Raw genomic sequence first — 18,330 nt, forward strand, 5'->3', positions numbered from 1 at the left:
AATATGGATTCAAATTGGTTGACAAATAAAGTAGAGGAAGTAAATAATAGATTACAAATGAAAAATATATATGAAACAATCAGACATACAGGAATAGGCTGGTTTCAATACCATCAATTAAATGCAATTTTTGAGGAAGACAAGAAAGTAAATGGATTTGATACAAAATTATTTGAAATAGACAAAGAATTGATTATAAATGATGATAAGCCATTGCTTCCCTGTTTCAGGTGGTTAATGTGCTTTAAAATGTCCTCAAGCAGTCGGTGGCAATTTAAATTTTTATTTCTTTTTTCCCTTTTTTCCTTTGTTGGGGGTGGGTGGGATGGATATTTGGTTGGGGATTAATTTTAGTATAATCGTTCTGTTCCTTTTGTTGTTGTTGTTGTTTATTGGTTCTGTATAGTTTGTGTTTTGTTTTTAAGGGGCGGTATCAGGGCTGCCTGGGAGTGGGGCCCCAGCCAACACGATGGCTGGGACAAGTTCCACAGGGGGGGAAGCACTGGGACATCCGATCTCGGTGATCATGGGCAGGAGGCGGAGTTGCGCTAAGACCAGACCGTGTCATTACCTAGGAGGCAGGTTTAGTCGTTGTTTTTGAGGACTATCCCTGCCTCTGGGTCTGGTTTGGTTGTCCTAGGGGATTTTAACATCCATGCCGACATGACCTTACAAGGGGCCGCTCGGAACTTCGTGGAAAGCATGGCCTCCATGGGGCTGTCCCTGAATAAGTTTGGCCCAACTCATAGTCATGGACATGCCTTAGACCTGGTGTTCACCTCTAGTGACGTGGGTGATCTGACACTAAGTAAAAGTGAAACAAAAGAAGTGCCATGGTCAGATCACTTCCTGGTGCAACTGGACTTCTCCGCGACCCTTCCCCTCTGCAGGGAGGTGGGACCAATTCGGATGGTCAGCCCCCGCCACTTAATGGATCCAAATGGTTTCCAGAGAGTGGTAGGGGATGCTTTATCCCATGTTGATGTCCTTTCAGCTGATTCCCTGGTGGCCCGCTGGAATGCGGAGTTAACCAGGGCTATCGACTGTCTGGCTCCGAAGCGCCCTCTCTGATTGCATGGAGCCCGGACAGCCCCATGGTTTTCTTCGGAGCTGAGGGCGATGAAACAATCGCTGAGACGGCTAGAGCGTCAGTGGCAAAAAACTCACTCCGAATCTGACCGGACAGAGGTTAGAGCTCAACGTCGAGCCTACCAAGTGGCGATAGCGACGGCGAAGAAGACTTTCTATTGCATCTGCAGAAAATAGTAGCAGGAGACTCTTTCAGGTGGTTCGCAATTTAACGGAACCACCTTTACCACCGGGGCCTTGTAAAGACCCCAAGATCTGCAACGATTTTGCAGTGTTTTTTGCAGATAAAATCACTCCTATTCGGAAGGAGCTAGACACCACCGTGGGAGCAGGGCTGGGGCGGGAGAGTGCTAGAGCTCTGTCTGGTCAAGTTGCATGGAATCAATTTCAATCCGTTACCCCCGAGGATGTGGACAGGCTGCTTGGACGCATGAAACCAACCACCTGTCTCCTTGATCCTTGCCCATCCTGGCTAATAAAAGCAAGCCGGGAAGGGCTGGGCGATGGGCTCTGCGTGGTGGTGAATGCTTCCCTCTGTGAGGGAACATTCCCAGATCCGCTGAAAGAGGCGGTCATTAAACCGCTTCTTTAAAAACCATCTTTAGACCCGGACAGTATGGCCAACTATCACCCAGTCTCAAATCTTCCATTCTTGGGCAAGGTGATTGAGTGCATGGTTGCTGAACAACTCCAGGCACGCCTGGAGGATGCGGACCATTTGGATCCCTTCCAATCGGAATTCAGGCCTCATCATGGGACTGAAACTGCCTTGGTCGCACTGGTTGATGATATCCGGCGAGCTAGGGACAAAGGTGAGAGCTGCTTCCTAGTTCTGCTGGATCTCTCAGTGGCCTTTGATACAATCGACCATAACATCCTTCTGGACCGTCTAGAGGGGCTGGGAGCTGGGGGCACTGTTATGCAGTGGTTTCGCTCCTTCCTCCTGGGCCGCGTTCAGAAAGTGGTGGTGGGGGATGAGTGTTCAGACCCCTGGGCCCTCACTTGTGGGGTGCCTCAGGGTTCCGTCCTCTCCCCCATGCTTTTTAACATCTATATTGTGGGAGTCATAGCCACGGTAAAGGCTTGTAATATTGCAGGGTGCCCCCTGACCTCGGCTGACCAGCACTCTGAGCTTTACAATGCATTGGAATGCATTGACCTTATAAGGAGTTATGTTCCCCCCCTCTGGGGAGTGTAACCCTATATTGTTTGTGGGTGGGTTAAAGCTTGACCGGATGAGGTAACGTGAGACATTGGAATGCAGCCATGCGGCTGGAGAGGAACAAAGAGTAATAAAAAGTGACCGGAGAGGAGAGAAGTCTGAAATGAGCTGTCCTCCGTCCATGGGAATATTGTTGGCCTCTGTGTCTTTATTTTATGCTAAAAAGCACCATTTGTAACGGCGGGCTCCGACACTATATGAAGCCGCTGGGAGAGATCATCAGGGGGTTTGGACTGGGTGTCCATCAATATGCAGATGATACCCAGCTCTACCTCTCTTTCAAATCAGAACCAGTGAAGGCGGTGAAGGTCCTGTGTGAGTGCCTGGAGGCAGTTGGAGGATGGATGGCGGCTAATGGATTGAGGTTGAATCCTGACAAGACAGAAGTACTGTTTTTGGGGGACAGGCTGGTGTGGAGGACTCCCTGGTCCTGAATGGGGTAACTGTGCCCCTGAAGGACCAGGTGCGCAGCCTGGGAGTCATTTTGGACTCACAGCTGTCCATGGAGGCGCAGGTCAATTCTGTATCCAGGGCAGCTGTCTACCAACTCCACCTGGTACGCAGGCTGAGACCCTACCTGCCCGCGGACTGTCTCGCCAGAGTGGTGCATGCTCTGGTTATCTCCCGCTTGGACTACTGCAATGCGCTCTACGTGTGGCTACCTTTGAAGGTGACTCGGAACTACAACTAATCCAGAATGCGGCAGCTAGACTGGTGACTGGGGGCGGCCGCCGAGACCACATAACACCGGTCTTGAAAGACCTACATTGGCTCCCAGTACGTTTCCGAGCACAATTCAAAGTGCTGGTGTTGACCTTTAAAGCCCTAAATGGCCTCGGCCCAGTATACCTGAAGGAGCGTCTTCACCCCCATCATTCTGCCCGGATGCTGAGGTCCAGCTCTGAGGGCCTTCTGGCGGTTCCCTCATTGCGAGAAGCAAAGCTACAGGGTACCAGGCAGAGGGCCTTCTCGGTAGTGGCGCCTGCCCTGTGGAACGCCCTCCCATCAGATGTCAAAGCGATAAATAACTACCTGACATTCAGAATACATCTTAAGGCTTCTGTTCAGGGAAGTTTTTAATCTGTGATATTTTAGTGTATTTTTGGTTTCTATGGAAGCCGCCCCAGAGTGGCTGGGGAAACCCAGCCAGATGGGCGGGGTACAAATAATAAATTATTATTATTATTATTATAAAAATTTATCCAAAATGTATAAACCATTATTAAATTGGCACTTAAGAGACAAAGAGATTAAAGATGTCATGGTCAAATGGGCACAATATTTCGGTCATACAATTGATTTAGAAAAATGGGAAAACTTATGGAAAAGAGACATAAGATTTACAGCATGTTATACAATAAAATATTTTTTTTTAAAAAAAAATGATGTACAGATGGTATCTTAAACCCTCGAAATTGGCTAAAATGTACCAAAACACCAGTGGAAAGTGTTGGAGGTGCAAACTTAAAGAAGAGAATTTATTCCATATGTGGTGGACGTGCCCTAAAATTAAATAATTTTGGGATACCCTTAATGAAGAATTAAATAAAATGTTAAGACATACTTTCCCCAAAAAAACAGAAATGTTTTTTGGGGGCTATTAACAACAGACATCCCAAAAGAAACCAAAAGAATATTTTTGTATGCAGTAATGGCGGCCAGGATAGTAATTGCTAAAAATTGGAAAAGTAACATAACACAAACAAAAGACGAAAGAGTTCTTAAATTGTCAGATTTCCAGATTCTTACTTGATTAGTTTAGAATAAAAATCTCACAGTTAATTAGAATCATTCTCCAAAAAATCAATCATTACAGACAACCAGTGATATGAAGAATAAAGAGCCACATGGAGTTACAGTAGTTAGAAGTCATTTCCCCCCTTTCTTTTTCTTCTTTTTTGGTGTTTTTCGTTCTTTTTCCTTATTGGGGGAGAATATAATGTTTTGTATTTTTGATTGCATATTATGTTTAGATCCTTGTAATTTTGTTTTGGCATTTTCTTCTCTTTTCTATTGTTTGTTCGTTTTATTCAATGCTTGTTTGTGTGATGTAGAAGTATAAATGAATAAAAAAAGAAAAAAAAGGGTCACCAAATAGCATGGCCCCCCCATTTCAGTTTGAGGACTATCCCTGCCTCTGGGTCTGGTGTCACTTGGAAGGATACTGAAATCAGCAAGGGAGACCCACATGACCCGAAGGTGCTGCTGTGCAATGCCAGGTCAATGATTCATAAGACCACTGCCACCCATGACTTGATCGTGGATGGAGAACTTGACCTGGCATGTGTAACAGAGACTTGGTGGGATGAAGCAGGTGGACCTGTCCTTGCCGCTGCTTGTCCACCAGGTTTCTCTTATGCACAGCAACCCAAGTCATGTGGGCAAAGGGGTGGGTGGTTTGCAGTGATTTGTAGGAAGTCATTAATTTGCACCAGGTGTCCTATTGGGAAGACCCAGTTCTCTGAGTGCATGTTCTTGAAGTTGGACAATAGGGGCAGTACAGGATTCCTTTTGGTGTACCGACCACACCGCTGCACCAAGGATTCCCTGCCCAAGCTGCTTCAGGTCGTGGCAGATGTTCTCCTGGAGAGACCTAATTCGGTTGCCCTGGGAGATTTTAACATTCACGCCGACACAACCTTACAAGGGGCTGATTGGGACTTTGTGGAAAGCATGGCCTCCATGGGCTGTCCCTAAATAAGTTTGGCCCAACTTATAGTCGCAGAAATGCCTTAGACCTGTTTTTTCTCCTCTATGGATGCTGGTGATCTGACACTAAGTAAAAGCGAAACTAAATAAGTGCCATGGTCAGATCACTTCCTGGTGCAACTGGACTTCTCCACAACCCTTCCCCTCTGCAGGGAGGTGGGTTCAATTTGGATGGTCCGCCACCGCCATTTAATGGATCCAAATGGTTTCCAGAGAGTGGCAGGTGATGTTTTATCCCATGTTGATGGCCTTTCAGCTGATTCCCTGGTGGCCCGCTGGAATGTGGAGTTAACCAGGGCTATTGAGTATCTGGCTCCAAAAAGCCCACTCCGATTGCATGGAGACCGGACAGCCCCATGGTTTTCCAAGGATCTGAGGGCAACGAGACGGCTAGAGCGCCAGTGGCAGAAACCTCATTCTGAATCTGACCGGACACGGGTTAGAGCTCAACGTTGAGCCTACCAAATGGAGATAGCGAAGGTGAAGAAAACCTTCTTCACCCCCTCTATTGCATCTGCAGAAAACAGCAGGAGGAGACTTTTTCAGGTGGTTTGCAATTTAATGGAACCATCTCTCTGTGAAGAGAATCAGAACTTACAGGGTTAAACAGTTCTGAGTGACGTCTCACATTCTGAGGCGTGGCTATGTTCACAGAGGGGAGTGTTTCTCTGTCTTTTTTCCTTTCGCTTTTGCGGCGAGGCAGCAAGATGTGCGCTCTCTCGCCGGGGTGATTTAAGATGTTTTTCTACACGATTAAAGACTGTTGGAGTTAAGCAAGAACACTTGCGTGCAGTCTGATTTATTACACACACATTGCAATAGTTTCTACCGCTGCGAGGACTCTGCTACAGGAAGCTGACGGAGAGCTATCCACGGGAGTCCAGTGGGGCACAGGGAAGCCTGCTGGACCCCATCCAACAGCCACACTGTCCAATGGCCCGGTACAGGCCACATGATCTCCTGAAATGATTTTGCAGTTTTTTGCAGATAAAGTCGCTCAGATTCAGAGAGGTAAGACTCCCCCATGGGAGCAGGGCGGGGGCTGGTGAGTGCTAGAGTCCCGTCTAGTAAAGTTGTTATGTCCGAGGATGTGGACAGGCTGCTTGGATGAGTGAAACCAACCACCTGTCTCCTTGATCCTTGCCCATCCTGACTCATAAAATCTAGCCGGGAAGGGCTGGGCGATGGGCTCCATGCGGTGGTAAATGCTTCTCTCTGTGAGGGACCCTTCCCAGACACACTGAAAGAGGCAGTTACAGTGGTACCTCAGGTTAAGAACTTAATTTGTTCTGGAGATCTGTTCTTAACGTGAAACTGTTCTTCACCAAAAGCACCACTTTAGCTAATCGGGCCTCCTGCTGCCGCTGTACGATTTCTGTTCTCATCCTGAAGCAAAGTTCTTAACCCAAGGTAATATTTATGGGTTAGCAAAGTCTGTAACCTGAAGCGTATGTAACCCAAGGCACCACTGTATTAAACTGCTTCTTAAAAAAAATATCTTTAGACCCAGCCAATACGGCCAACTATCGCCCAGTCTCAAATCTTCCATTCTTTGGCAAGGTGAATGAGTGGGTGGTTGTTGAACAAGTCCAGGGACGCCTGGAAGATGTGGACCATTTGGATCCTTTCCAGTTGGGATTCAGGCCTCATCATGGGATTGAAACTGACCTGGACACGATAATTTCCGGCGGGCTAGGGACAAAGGTGAGAGTTATTTCCTAGATCTGCTGGATCTTTCAGAGGCTTTTGACACCATTGGCCATAACATCCTTCTGGACCAACTAGAGGGGCTGGGAGCTGGAGGAACTGTTATACACTGGGCCGTGTTCAGAAAGTGGTGTTGGGGGTTGAGTGTTCAGACCCCTGAGCTCTCACTTGTGGGGTGCCTCAGGGTTCCGTCCTCTCCCCATGCTTTTCAGATTTCTACATGAAGCCGCTGGGAGAGATCAGGGGGTTTGGGCTGGATGTTCATCAGTATGCGGATACCCAGCTCTACTTCTCTTTCAAATCAGAACCAGTGAAGATGATGAAGGTCCTGTGTGAGTGTCTGGAGGCGGTTGGAGGATGGATGGCAGCTAACATATTAAAGTTGAATGCTGACAAGGTAGATGTCCTGTTTTTGGGAGACAGGAGGCAGGCAGGTGTGGAGAACTCCCTGGTCCTGAATGGGGTAACCGTGCCCCCAAAGGACCAGGTGCACAGCCTGGCGGTCATTTTGGATTTGCAGCTGTCAATGGAAGCACAGGTCAATTCTGTGTCCAGGGCAGCTGTTTACCAGCTCAATCTGGTATGCAGGCTAAGACCCTATCTGCCCTCAGACTGTCTTGCCAGAGTAGTGTATGCTCCAGATCTCTCCTGTTTGGACTACTGCAATGCGCTCTACATGGGGCTACCTTTGTAAGTGGTCCGGAAACTGCAACTAATGTAGAATGCAGCAGCTGGTGACGGGGTGCAGCCACCAAGACCACATAACACTGGTATTGAAAAACCAACATAGGCTCCCATTGCATTTCTGAGCACAAATCAAAGTGTTGGTGCTGACCTTTAAAGCGCTAAACGGCCTCGATCCAGTATACCTGAAGTAGAGTCTCCACCCCCATCGTTCTGCCTGGACATGGAGGTCCAGCACCAAGAGCCTTCTGGCGGTTACCTCACTGCGAGAAGTGAAGTTACAGGGAACCAAGCAGAAAACCAGATGTCAAAGGAAAAAACAGCCAGCAGACTTTAAGAGACATCTGAAGGCTGCCCTGCTTAGGGAAGCTTTTAATATCTGAAGGACTATTGTATTTCAATATTTTGTTGGAAGCAACCAAGAGTGGCTGTGCCGCGGGGGAAATCCAGCCTGATGGGTGTGGTATAAATTATATTATTATTATTGTTGTTGCTGTTGCTATTATTATTATTGAAAAAAACACTGCCAAATTCTTTTCTGTAGACTTGACAGTAATCTTCACTTCCCAGGAAATCTGGTAAAACCTGAGTGGAAAACTCCATACATTTATATGGTTTCCTGCCTGTGTGAATTTTCTTATGAATATTAAGGTTTCCACTCCCTCTGAAGCTTTTTCCACGTTTCATAAATCTGGTTTTCCCCATGTGAGTTAGCGGATGTTTGCTAAGCTTCCATATTGACTTAAGCTTCTCCCCTTTGGGAGTTCGCCAATGTAATGTAAGTTTATCCTTCCTGTTGAAGCTCTTCCCACATTAAATACGTTCCAATGGTTTCTCCCCTGTATGAGTTAGTTGGTGTATTCTAAGTGTTCTACTTTTGCTGAAGCTCCTTTCACATGCCATACAGTATAGAATGGGGTTTGGGGTTGCTTGTGTGTAAACCTCCAGCTGTTCCCAACTGATTGGGGTGGTTGCGTTTCTCCCCCTGGCTGAGCAGCCCTCTTGCGCGGCTGGCTCAGTCACTGCTAGAATCCGTCAGTGGGCGGTGCTTAAACTTTCTCCAACATAAAAATTCCTTAATGGACAACCTCCTGCGCGCCTCCCTGCGTGGAAGCCTCCTGTGCAGAGTGGGCGTGCCCAGAGGTGGTCCTCCACTCTGCTCACTGACTTCACTGGAAGAGTCTCGGAGCCTCCCCTCCGAAGTGCTCTCTACCTCTCCCTTCTTCCTGGTGTCACCTGAATTTCTTTCCCCAGAGGACGTTCTCGCTCTTCTCTGGACGGTGACGCAGGAAACCCCTTGAAGGAACTCTCCCCTTCATCTGATGATTCAAACACTTCTCCCCATCGGCTGCTGTCTCCTCTCGCTCCCCACTCTCCCCAGTCGGATTCTTCTTCTTCTTCAGATAATTCCCCTCCTTCCGCTTCGGAAGCGGGAAACCCCACAAACTCCTCCTCCTCGTCGGTGGTGCCAAATTGCTCCCCCCAAAACATGTCAGGTGGTTTGGGCTTTCTCGGATATCTGTTATGAAACTCCTCCTGCAGATACTCCTCCCTCATTTCTTCTGCTGGGACCCATGTGTTCTCCTCTGTTGGCTCCCCCTCCCACGCCACTAAATATTCCACTCGACCCCCTCTCCACCTGGAATCGAGAATTTCAGCTGCATGTCCACTGAATTCCCTCTCCTCTATCTGAGGATGCACAGGTGTTTCTCTTTGCTGACCCAGAAGTTCCCTTCCCTCCCTGTACGGTGAAAGTAAGGACCTGTGGAAAACTGGGTGCAGTTTCATGTGTGATGGCAGTTTGAGCCTGAAGGCCACCGTATTTACTTGCTGAGCTACTTCGAACGGTCCCAGCCTCTTAGGTCGTAGTTTCTTACACCCTCCTTTGAATGGTAACCCCTTAGTAGACAACCACACCTGGTCCCCCACTCTTATGTTTTCCCCTTCTCTGCGGTGTTTGTCTGCCTGCTTCTTATACTCTTCCTTTGCCCTTTCTAGGTTGATCTTAAGCTGTTGGTGTAACGCCTGCATTTCTTCCACAAATTGTTCAGCCACGGGAACACTCCACCTTCCCTCTCCTTCCCCGGGGAAAGCTCTGGGGTGACATCCGTAATTCGCCATAAACGGACTCATCCCCGTTGACACATGTTCAGCGTTATTGTACGCAAACTCAGCCAGCGCTAATTTGTCCACCCAATCAGTCTCCCTCTCGTTGACGTAACAGCGAAGGTATTGTTGTAATATGCTATTGGCTCTCTCTGCCTGCCCATTGGTCTCTGGATGTCTGGCCGTTGAGAAGCTCACTTCGACATCAAGCAGATTCATCAGCTTCCTCCAGAATCTGGAAGTAAATTGCTGGCCTCTGTCGGATAAAATCCTCAAGGGGGCGCCATGCAACCTGAAAACATGCTCTACAAACAGTTTTGCGGTGTCTTCTGCCGACGCCGCATGCGAGCATGCAATAAAATGGCACATTTTGGTCATCAAGTCCACCACCACCATAACTGCCGTTTTACCCTTGGCCTTGGGTAAATCAGTCATGAAATCAATTGATACCACTTCCCATGGTCTCTCTGGTGTGGGTAAGGGCTCTAGTAACCCCGCAGGTGCTGCTCTCTCCCCTTTGGCTCTCTGGCAGCGCTGGCACCCACGTACGTATTCCCTCACATCCTCCCTCACCAGTGGCCACCAGAACTGCCTGGTGACCAGTAACATTGTCTTGTGTTGTCCAAAATGTCCCGCCGTGGGCTTGTCATGTAATTGTTTGAGTATCCTCCCCCTCAAATCCCCCTCCGGTATGTACAAGGCACCCTTATAGTACAATGCCCCATCTTTCACTTCAAAATCCCCTTGATCTTCCTCCTGACTTCTGATTTCCCTCATCTTGGTTTGTGCATACTGGTCTTCCCTCGTCAAACCGGCTAGCTCTTGCTTTCCTACTAACACTCCCCCACACACCCATCGGTCCTCAGGTATGACATAACGTGCTTCTGGTCCTCCCTCCCCTTCTGCGTACTCAGGTTTGTGGGAGAGGGCGTTGGCTCGGACGTTTTCCTTTCCCGGCACATACCTAATTTCAAAATTAAACTTGGAAAACTCCTGTGCCCACCGCACCTGTCTTTGGTTCAGAACTCTCGCCGTTCTCCAATATTCCAGGTTCTTATGGTCTGTGCATACCTGGATCTTGTGCTGCGCACCTATAAGAAAATGTCGCCAGCGTCGAAAGGCCTCGTGAATAGCTAGCAGTTCCCGATCATACACCGTGTAGTTTTGCTCTGACTGGTTCAGCTTCCTGGAAAAGAAGGCACACGGCTTCCACCCCCCCGCGTCAGGCTGGAGCAATATGCTTCCTATAGCTCTATCTGATGCGTCAGTCTCCAGCCGCATTGGCCTACACAAATCCACATGTAGGAGCTGCTCTTTCGAAGCGAAAGCCCTCTTCAGCTTTTCAAAGGACCGCTGGGCCTCCTCCGTCCATTGGAACTTCTTCTTGCTGCTGAGACAATCCGTGATGTGTGCCGTTAGATGGGCGAAGTTCTTGATGAACTTCCTGTAGAAATTTGCAAACCCCAAGAACCTCTGCACGACCTTCCGGTTCTTGGGAGGCTTCCATTCTAGCACTGCTTGCACCTTCCCCAGGTCCATGGCCAAACCCTTGTCCGACAACCGATAACCAAGGAACTCCACCTCTCGCGCGTAGAATTGGCACTTCTCCAGATTGACCCACAGCCGGTGCTCCTGCAGTCTCTTCAGCACTTCCCTGACGTCCTTTACATGCTGCTCCTCACTTTCTGAGTAAATTAGGACGTCGTCCAAGAACGCTACACAATTCTTGTAAAGCAGAGACCCCAGCACATGGTGCATGAAGCTTTGAAATGTGGCGGAGCCTGATTGTAGTCCGAAGGGCATAACTAAGTACTCAAAGGCTCCCAGAGGGGTGAACATGGTGGTTTTCCATTCATCCCCCTCCCTCATCCTTATCAAGTTGTACGCCCCTCGAAGGTCCAGCTTGGTAAAAATCTTTCCCTTCCTTACCCTGGTTAAAATGTCATCGATTCTGGGCATTGGGAAGGTCACTGGTTCCGACACTTTGTTCAAGCCCCTGAAGTCTACGACCAGCCTGGGCTCCTTGGAGTCCCGCTTGTCCACAAAGAACACTGGACTGCCTCCCACTGCCCTGGATTCCCGTATGAACCCACGCTTCAGATTCTTGTCGATAAACTTCCGCAGTTCCTGCATCTCCCTATCTGACATAGCATACAGCTTACCCACTGGCAGCTGAGTGTCTGGGAGTAAATTGATCTGACAGTCAAAGGGCCTGTGGGGGGGTAACCTATCCGCCTCCTTCTCACTGAAGACTTCTTCCAAGTCCGCATACTGAGGTGGTACCTTCCCCTTTTCCTCTGCTGCCACCCCTGCCACCCTGGCTACTGCCATCCTCAGGTTTTCCCCTCCATGGCAGTGTTCTACGCAGTGGGCTGACCCAAAGGTGACTGTCCGCTGATGCCATCCCACGACTGGGTCGTGCAATGCCAGCCAACTCATTCCCAGTATGATGGGTGGTCCTGCCAGGGTTGCTACGTGAAAGGCAATCTCAGTGTGTCTGGAGACTGTCATTTTCATGGGTGGGGTCTGGTGGGTCACTTCCCCTCCCAAGAGTTCTCTCCCATCAATAGTAGTTACTTGCAGGGGCTGTTGTAAAGGCACAACCTGTAGCTGGTGTTCTAGCGCAAACTCCTTGCTAAAAAAGTTGCAAGAGCTGCCAGAATCCAGCAGCGCCTTCACCTTGATGGAGTGTCCATTTGGGAGCTCTAGCACCACCTCTAAGGCGATGGCTGCTCGGGGAGGGTCTGGTTTGGGCACTTCTACTGGTTGCTCGCCTGGCTGCTGTGCCAGCCTTCCTGCAGCCAAGCACTCCCGTTTCCCGCCAGCTCCTTCCTCTCCTCCTCACTCCCTACTGCCCCCACCATTCCTTGCCACGCCTTCTTCTGGGTACATACTCTGGCAAAATGCCCCAGCTGCTGGCATAGGAAACACTTCTTACTTGTCTTTCCCTCCTTCTTACGCACCTCGCTGGAGTTTGAAACCTCACGCGCGCGCGCTCCTCCGATCTCCATTGGCTCCGGGGGAGGCACCGTTGACGCTCGCACGTCTGGAATGCGGTAGTCCTGCCAACACTCTGCTCGCCCTTCCCGCCTTTCCAGAGCACGCGTTTCTTGTCGGACTCCTACAGCGAGCGCCAACTTGGTCAGCTGGTCCATTGACTCCGGGCGGGGTGAGCGGGCAAGTTTGTCTCTCACCCAAGGGGATAACCCCTCCTCAAATAGCATTTGAACGGGTTCGGAACTCAGATCCCACCCAAGTTTATGAATCAACATCGCAAATCTCGACCAGTACTCTCTCACTGACTGGTTCCCTTGTTTGCACCCCATCAGTTCTTTGCGCGTCACACTATGTTCCACATCGCTCGAGAACATGTGGTCCATGGCGCTAAAAAACTTTCTTACGTCCTTCAAAGCCGCGTTCTCCGCCGCCATTAAGGGTCGAACCCAGTCTCTGGCCCGCCCTTCGAGGTGCCCCACCACGAAAGCAACTCTCCCCCCATCGTCGGCAAAGTCATCATACTGCAGATCCAGCGCGTACTGCACCTCTGTCTTAAAAGCGTTGTAATCTCTGGGGTTCCCCCCAAACTTCTGCACGAGTCCCGGTACCTTTCTTGCGATGGGGGTAATCTTTCCCTGGGCGTCATGGGTCCTCCTTTCATCCAGCCGCGCCGCTAGTAGAGCCAGTTGCTGTTCCAAGTCTCGGTTTCTCTCCTCCAGACTCTGTCCGCCTTTGGCTCCCTCTCCTGCGCCGGCTCCTCCGGTCTGACTCATGACTGTGCCCCTCTCCTCTTGCACACAAGCAATGTAAAGGACTGACGGATGGCTATCATGGGGTTTGGGGTTGCTTGTGTGTAAACCTCCAGCTGTTCCCAACTGATTGGGGTGGTTGCGTTTCTCCCCCTGGCTGAGCAGCCCTCTTGCGCGGCTGGCTCAGTCACTGCTAGAATCCGTCAGTGGGCGGCGCTTAAACTTTCTCAAACATAAAAGTTCCTTAACGGACAACCTCCTGCGCGCCTCCCTGCGTGGAAGCCTCCTGCGCAGAGTGGGCGTGCCCAGCGGTGGTCCTCCACTCTGCTCACTGACTTCACTGGAAGAGTCTCGGAGCCTCCCCTCCGAAGTGCTCTCTACCTCTCCCTTCTTCCTGGTGTCACCTGAATTTCTTTCCCCAGAGGACGTTCTCACTCTTCCCTTACTTGTCCCCTCTCCGGCAGAACCTGGGAGCCTTGCCTCTCCTTTCTGCTCCGATGTCAGTTCCCTGACACAGTAAAATGATTTCTTCCCCATGTGTTAGGTGGTGTCTTAGAAGGTGTCTATATGGATGGAAGCACTTTCCATATTCAGTACATTATTTTTTTTTTATAAATATTTTATTAGGTTTTCAAATACAAAATTAGAAACATACACTGAAGAAAAAAGTAAAAGAACAGAAAAAAGAAGAAAAGAATAAAGAGTAAAAACCAACCATTCAACAAATTTTTTATATAACTAACTGAACTTCCTCACATCTCCCTTACCCTGCATTCTTTATAATAAAAATATCAGCAAATTATTACCTTGTTTCATACCTTATTTTGTACTTTTCAAATACTATACCTCTAAGATTAGCATACTTTTCATCAATTACTTATATCTTAAATTAAACATAGTATTACCTTAGATTTTAACCTTTTCTTACTTAAAATATAATTTCCTATTTCCCAGTTTTAATTGCTGAAGCTATAGTTTCCGAATCGTGTAAATTTTTAACATTCATACAACTTATATTGTTTTTGTAAATAGTCCTTAAATTTTTTCCATTCCTCTTCCGTTGTTTCTTCTCCCAAATCTTGGATTCTGCCAGTCATTTCAGCCAGTTCCATGTAGTCCATCAATTGCGTCTGCCACTCTTCCAGTGTGGGCAAATCTTGTGTCTTCCAATATTTTGTGATAAGTATTCTTGCTGCTGTAGTTGCATACATAAAGAAAATTCTATCCTTCTTTAACACTTTCTGGTCAACAATGCCCAAGAGGAAGGCCTCTGGTTTCTTAAGAAAGGTATACTTAAATACCTTTTTTAACTCATTATAGATCATTTCCCAAAAGGCCTTCACTCTTGGACAGGTCCACCAGAGGTGAAAGAATGTCCCTTCAGCCTCCTTACATTTCCAACATTTATTATCAGACAGGTGATATATTTTTGCAAGCTTGACTGGGGTCATGTACCACCTATATATCATTTTCATAATATTTTCTTTCAAGGCATTACATGCCGTGAATTTCATTCCGGTGGTCCATAACCTTTCCCAGTCCTCAAACATGATGTTATACCCAATATCCTGAGCCCATTTTATCATGGCTGATTTGACTGTCTCATCCTGAGTGTTCCATTTAAGCAGCAAGTTATACATTCTTGAAAGTACCTTAGTCTTGGGTTCTAACAGTTCTGTCTCTAGTTTCGATTTTTCCACCTGGAATCCTGTTTTTTTGTCCAATTTAAAAACCTCTTGAATTTGGGCGTAATGAAACCAATCTTGCACTTTATTCTTTAATTTTTCAAAGCTCTGCAACCTCCAATTGTCTCCAATTTTTTCTATTATTTCCCAATATTTCGGCCAACCGGCCTCCATATTGGGTCTTTTTCGAGCCTTAGCCTCCACTGGTGATAGCCATCTCGGGGTCTTACCTTCTAATAAGTCTTTATATTTTGTCCAGACAATAAATATTGCTTTTCTGACAATATGGTTTTTGAACATTTTATGAACCTTTACCTTGTCGTACCACAAGTATGCATGCCATCCAAAAGCATTATTGAACCCTTCCAGATCTAGGACATCAGTGTTCTCAAGAAGTAACCAATCTTTCATCCAGCAGAAGGCCGCAGCTTCATAATATAACTTTAAGTCTGGCAGGGCAAACCCCCCTCTTTCTTTTGCATCAGTTAGTATTTTAAATTTTATTCGGGGCTTTTTGCCCTGCCAGACAAACTTATAGATATCTTTCTGCCACTTTCCAAAACATTCCACTCTGTCCACGATCTGTAGGGTTTGAAACAAAAACAACCTCTTCGGCAATACATTCATTTTTATAGCTGCAATTCGACCCAACAAGGAAAGTTTCAATCTTGACTAAGTTTCTAAATCCTTTTTAATTTCTGACCAACATTTTTCATAATTGTCTTTAAATAAATTCAAGTTTTTAGCAGACAAATTAACCCCTAGGTATTTCACCTTTTTGACCACATTTAACTCTGTCTCTTTCTGAAACCCCTCTGCTTCTAAAGGTGTCAGATTTTTCTCCAAAACCTTAGTTTTTTGCTTGTTCAATTTGAACCCCGCCACCCGACCAAACTCATAAATTAATTCTAAAACTCTCTTCGTACTAGATTCTGGCTCCTGTAATGTTAAAACCAAATCATCTGCAAAAGCTTTCAGTTTATATTGTTTCTCTCCGACCTGTATTCCTTGCACCAACCGGTCCTCCCTAATCATATTCAAAAGCACCTCCAGGACAGAAATAAATAACAGAGGGGATAGGGGACAACCTTGTCGTGTTCCTTTTTCAACATATTCAGTACATTTAAATGGTTTCTGCCGTGTGAGTTCGTTGATGTTTCCTAAGGTGTCCATTTTGACTGAAGCCTTTTCCACATTCAGTACATTCAAATAGTTTCTCCCCCGTGTGAGTTCGTTGGTGTATTCTAAGTGCTCCACTTCTAATGAAGCTCTTTCCACATTCAATACATTTAAATGGTTTCTCCCCCGTGTGAGTTCGTTGGTGTATTCTAAGGTGTTCACTTCTACTAAAGCTATTTCCACATTCAATACATTTATATGGTTTCTCCCCTGTGTGAGTTCGTTGATGTTTTCTAAGTGTTCCATTTTGACTGAAGCACTTTCCACATTCAATACATTCAAATGGTTTCTCCCCCGTGTGAGTTCGTTGGTGTCTTCTAAGTGCTCCATTTTCACTGAAGCACTTTCCACATTCAATACATTCAAATGGTTTCTCCCCCGTGTGAGTTCGTTGGTGTCTTCTAAGTGCTCCATTTTCACTGAAGCTCCTTCCACATTCAATACATTTAAATGGAGCCTCCCCCGTGTGAGTTCGTTGATGTTTTCTAAGGTTTCCACTATCATTGAAGCTTTTTCCACATTCAATACATTCAAATGGTTTCTCCCCCGTGTGATTTCGTTGGTGTATTCTAAGGTGTTCACTTCTACTAAAGCTCTTTCCACATTCAATACATTTAAATGGTTTCTCCCCCGTGTGAGTTCGTTGGTGTATTCTAAGTGTTTCATATCGACTGAAGCACTTTCCACATTCAATACATTCAAATGGTTTCTCCCCCGTGTGAGTTCGTTGGTGTCTTGTAAGTGCTCCATTTTGACTGAAGCTCCTTCCACATTCAATACATTTAAATGGAGCCTCCCCCGTGTGAGTTCGTTGATGTTTTCTAAGGTTTCCACTATCATTGAAGCTTTTTCCACATTCAAGACATTCAAATGGTTTCTCCCCCGTGTGAGTTCGTTGATGTTGTCTAAGAGTTCCATTTTCCCTGAATCTCTTTCGATAGTCAGTACATTTAAATGGTTTCTCCTCTATGTGAATTCGTTGATGTGTCCTCAGTCTTCCACTGTGACTAAAACACATCCCACATTCCATGCATTTAAACTGTTTCTTTGTTCTTCCCAATGAATTCACAGATGACTCCATAGAATTTTGGCCATCATCTTCCTCACCTATTTGGGAGTGGGGGAGGGGGAAGAGAATCCTGTTAAGACTTTCAGGAAAGACAAGAAAGGAACTGAACACATTTCAATCCCAGTATGCACCTTCTCTTATTTTAACACAGAAAGCAATTTTTTTTTTATTAATGGAGAGTTTGGAGAAGAAATCAACATCTTTAAAGGTACTAGACAACGATGCCCCCTATCCCCAATGTTATTTACAATAGTATTAGAGGTTCTATTAAAGAAAATAAGGCAGGACAACCAAATAAGAGGAATAGCAGTTGGTGAAAAAAGATACAAGAGCCTTTGCAGATGATGTTATGATCACAACAGAAAATCCCCTACAATGTACACCTAGAATATTGGAATGCATAAACAAATATGGCAGATTAGCAGGATACAAATTAAACTATGGGAAAAGCAAAATACTAGTGAAAAATATGGAAGAAAAAAATAAATTTAACAACACTATAGACTTAAGTAATGAGAACTATGGGAAAACATGGAATGAAATAAAAAATGACTTGCAAGTATGGGGGAAATTAAATCTTTCCTTACTAGGGAAAATATCGGTAATAAAGATGAACATATTACCAAGGATGATGTTTTTATTTCAAAGTATCTCAATACTAGGAGGAGATAAATGTTTTAATAAGTGGAAAAGAGATTTGGCTAAATTCGTATGGTCAGGGAAAAAGCCAAGAATAAAACACAAAATGATGATAGATAAGAAGGAGAGAGGAGGATTTGGTCTCCCAGACATGGAGTTATATCATGATTCGGTGGGTCTGACCTGGCTAAAAGAATGGATCAAATTAGTTGACTCGGATGTACTGGATTTAGACGGAGTAGAGACGAGATTTGGATGGCATGCCTATCTAATAGATGAAAAAGTCAAAGTACATAAAGGCTTCCTAGGGCATATAGTCAGAAAGTCTATATATAAAATATGGGAGAAATATACAAGACTCCTAGAACCGAAAACTCCCTGGTGGGCATCGCAAGCAGAAATTGTCGCAGTGAAAAAATTAAATATGAAAGAAAATTGGGTTACCTATGAAACTGTATTAAAGGAAGAAAACGGAGAATTGGAATTAAAGGATTA

At 46.4% G+C, this 18,330-nt stretch overlaps 1 protein-coding gene across 2 annotated transcripts in view; it reads right to left on the minus strand.

The window, feature by feature from the left end:
- Positions 1-13,861: 13,861 nt before the first annotated feature.
- Positions 13,862-18,330, minus strand: part of LOC144326169 (uncharacterized) — a 28,645-nt gene continuing 24,176 nt past the window's right edge. For both annotated transcript variants that reach the window (XM_077922462.1, XM_077922464.1), the window contains one exon: positions 13,862-17,234. In XM_077922462.1, coding sequence (XP_077778588.1) covers positions 16,072-17,234 — 1,163 coding nt within the window. In that variant the 3' untranslated portion in view covers positions 13,862-16,071. The remainder of the gene's footprint in view (positions 17,235-18,330) is intronic.

The sequence above is a fragment of the Podarcis muralis genome, chromosome 2 (genome assembly GCF_964188315.1).
Source record: "Podarcis muralis chromosome 2, rPodMur119.hap1.1, whole genome shotgun sequence".
NCBI classification, from domain to species: domain Eukaryota; kingdom Metazoa; phylum Chordata; class Lepidosauria; order Squamata; family Lacertidae; genus Podarcis; species Podarcis muralis.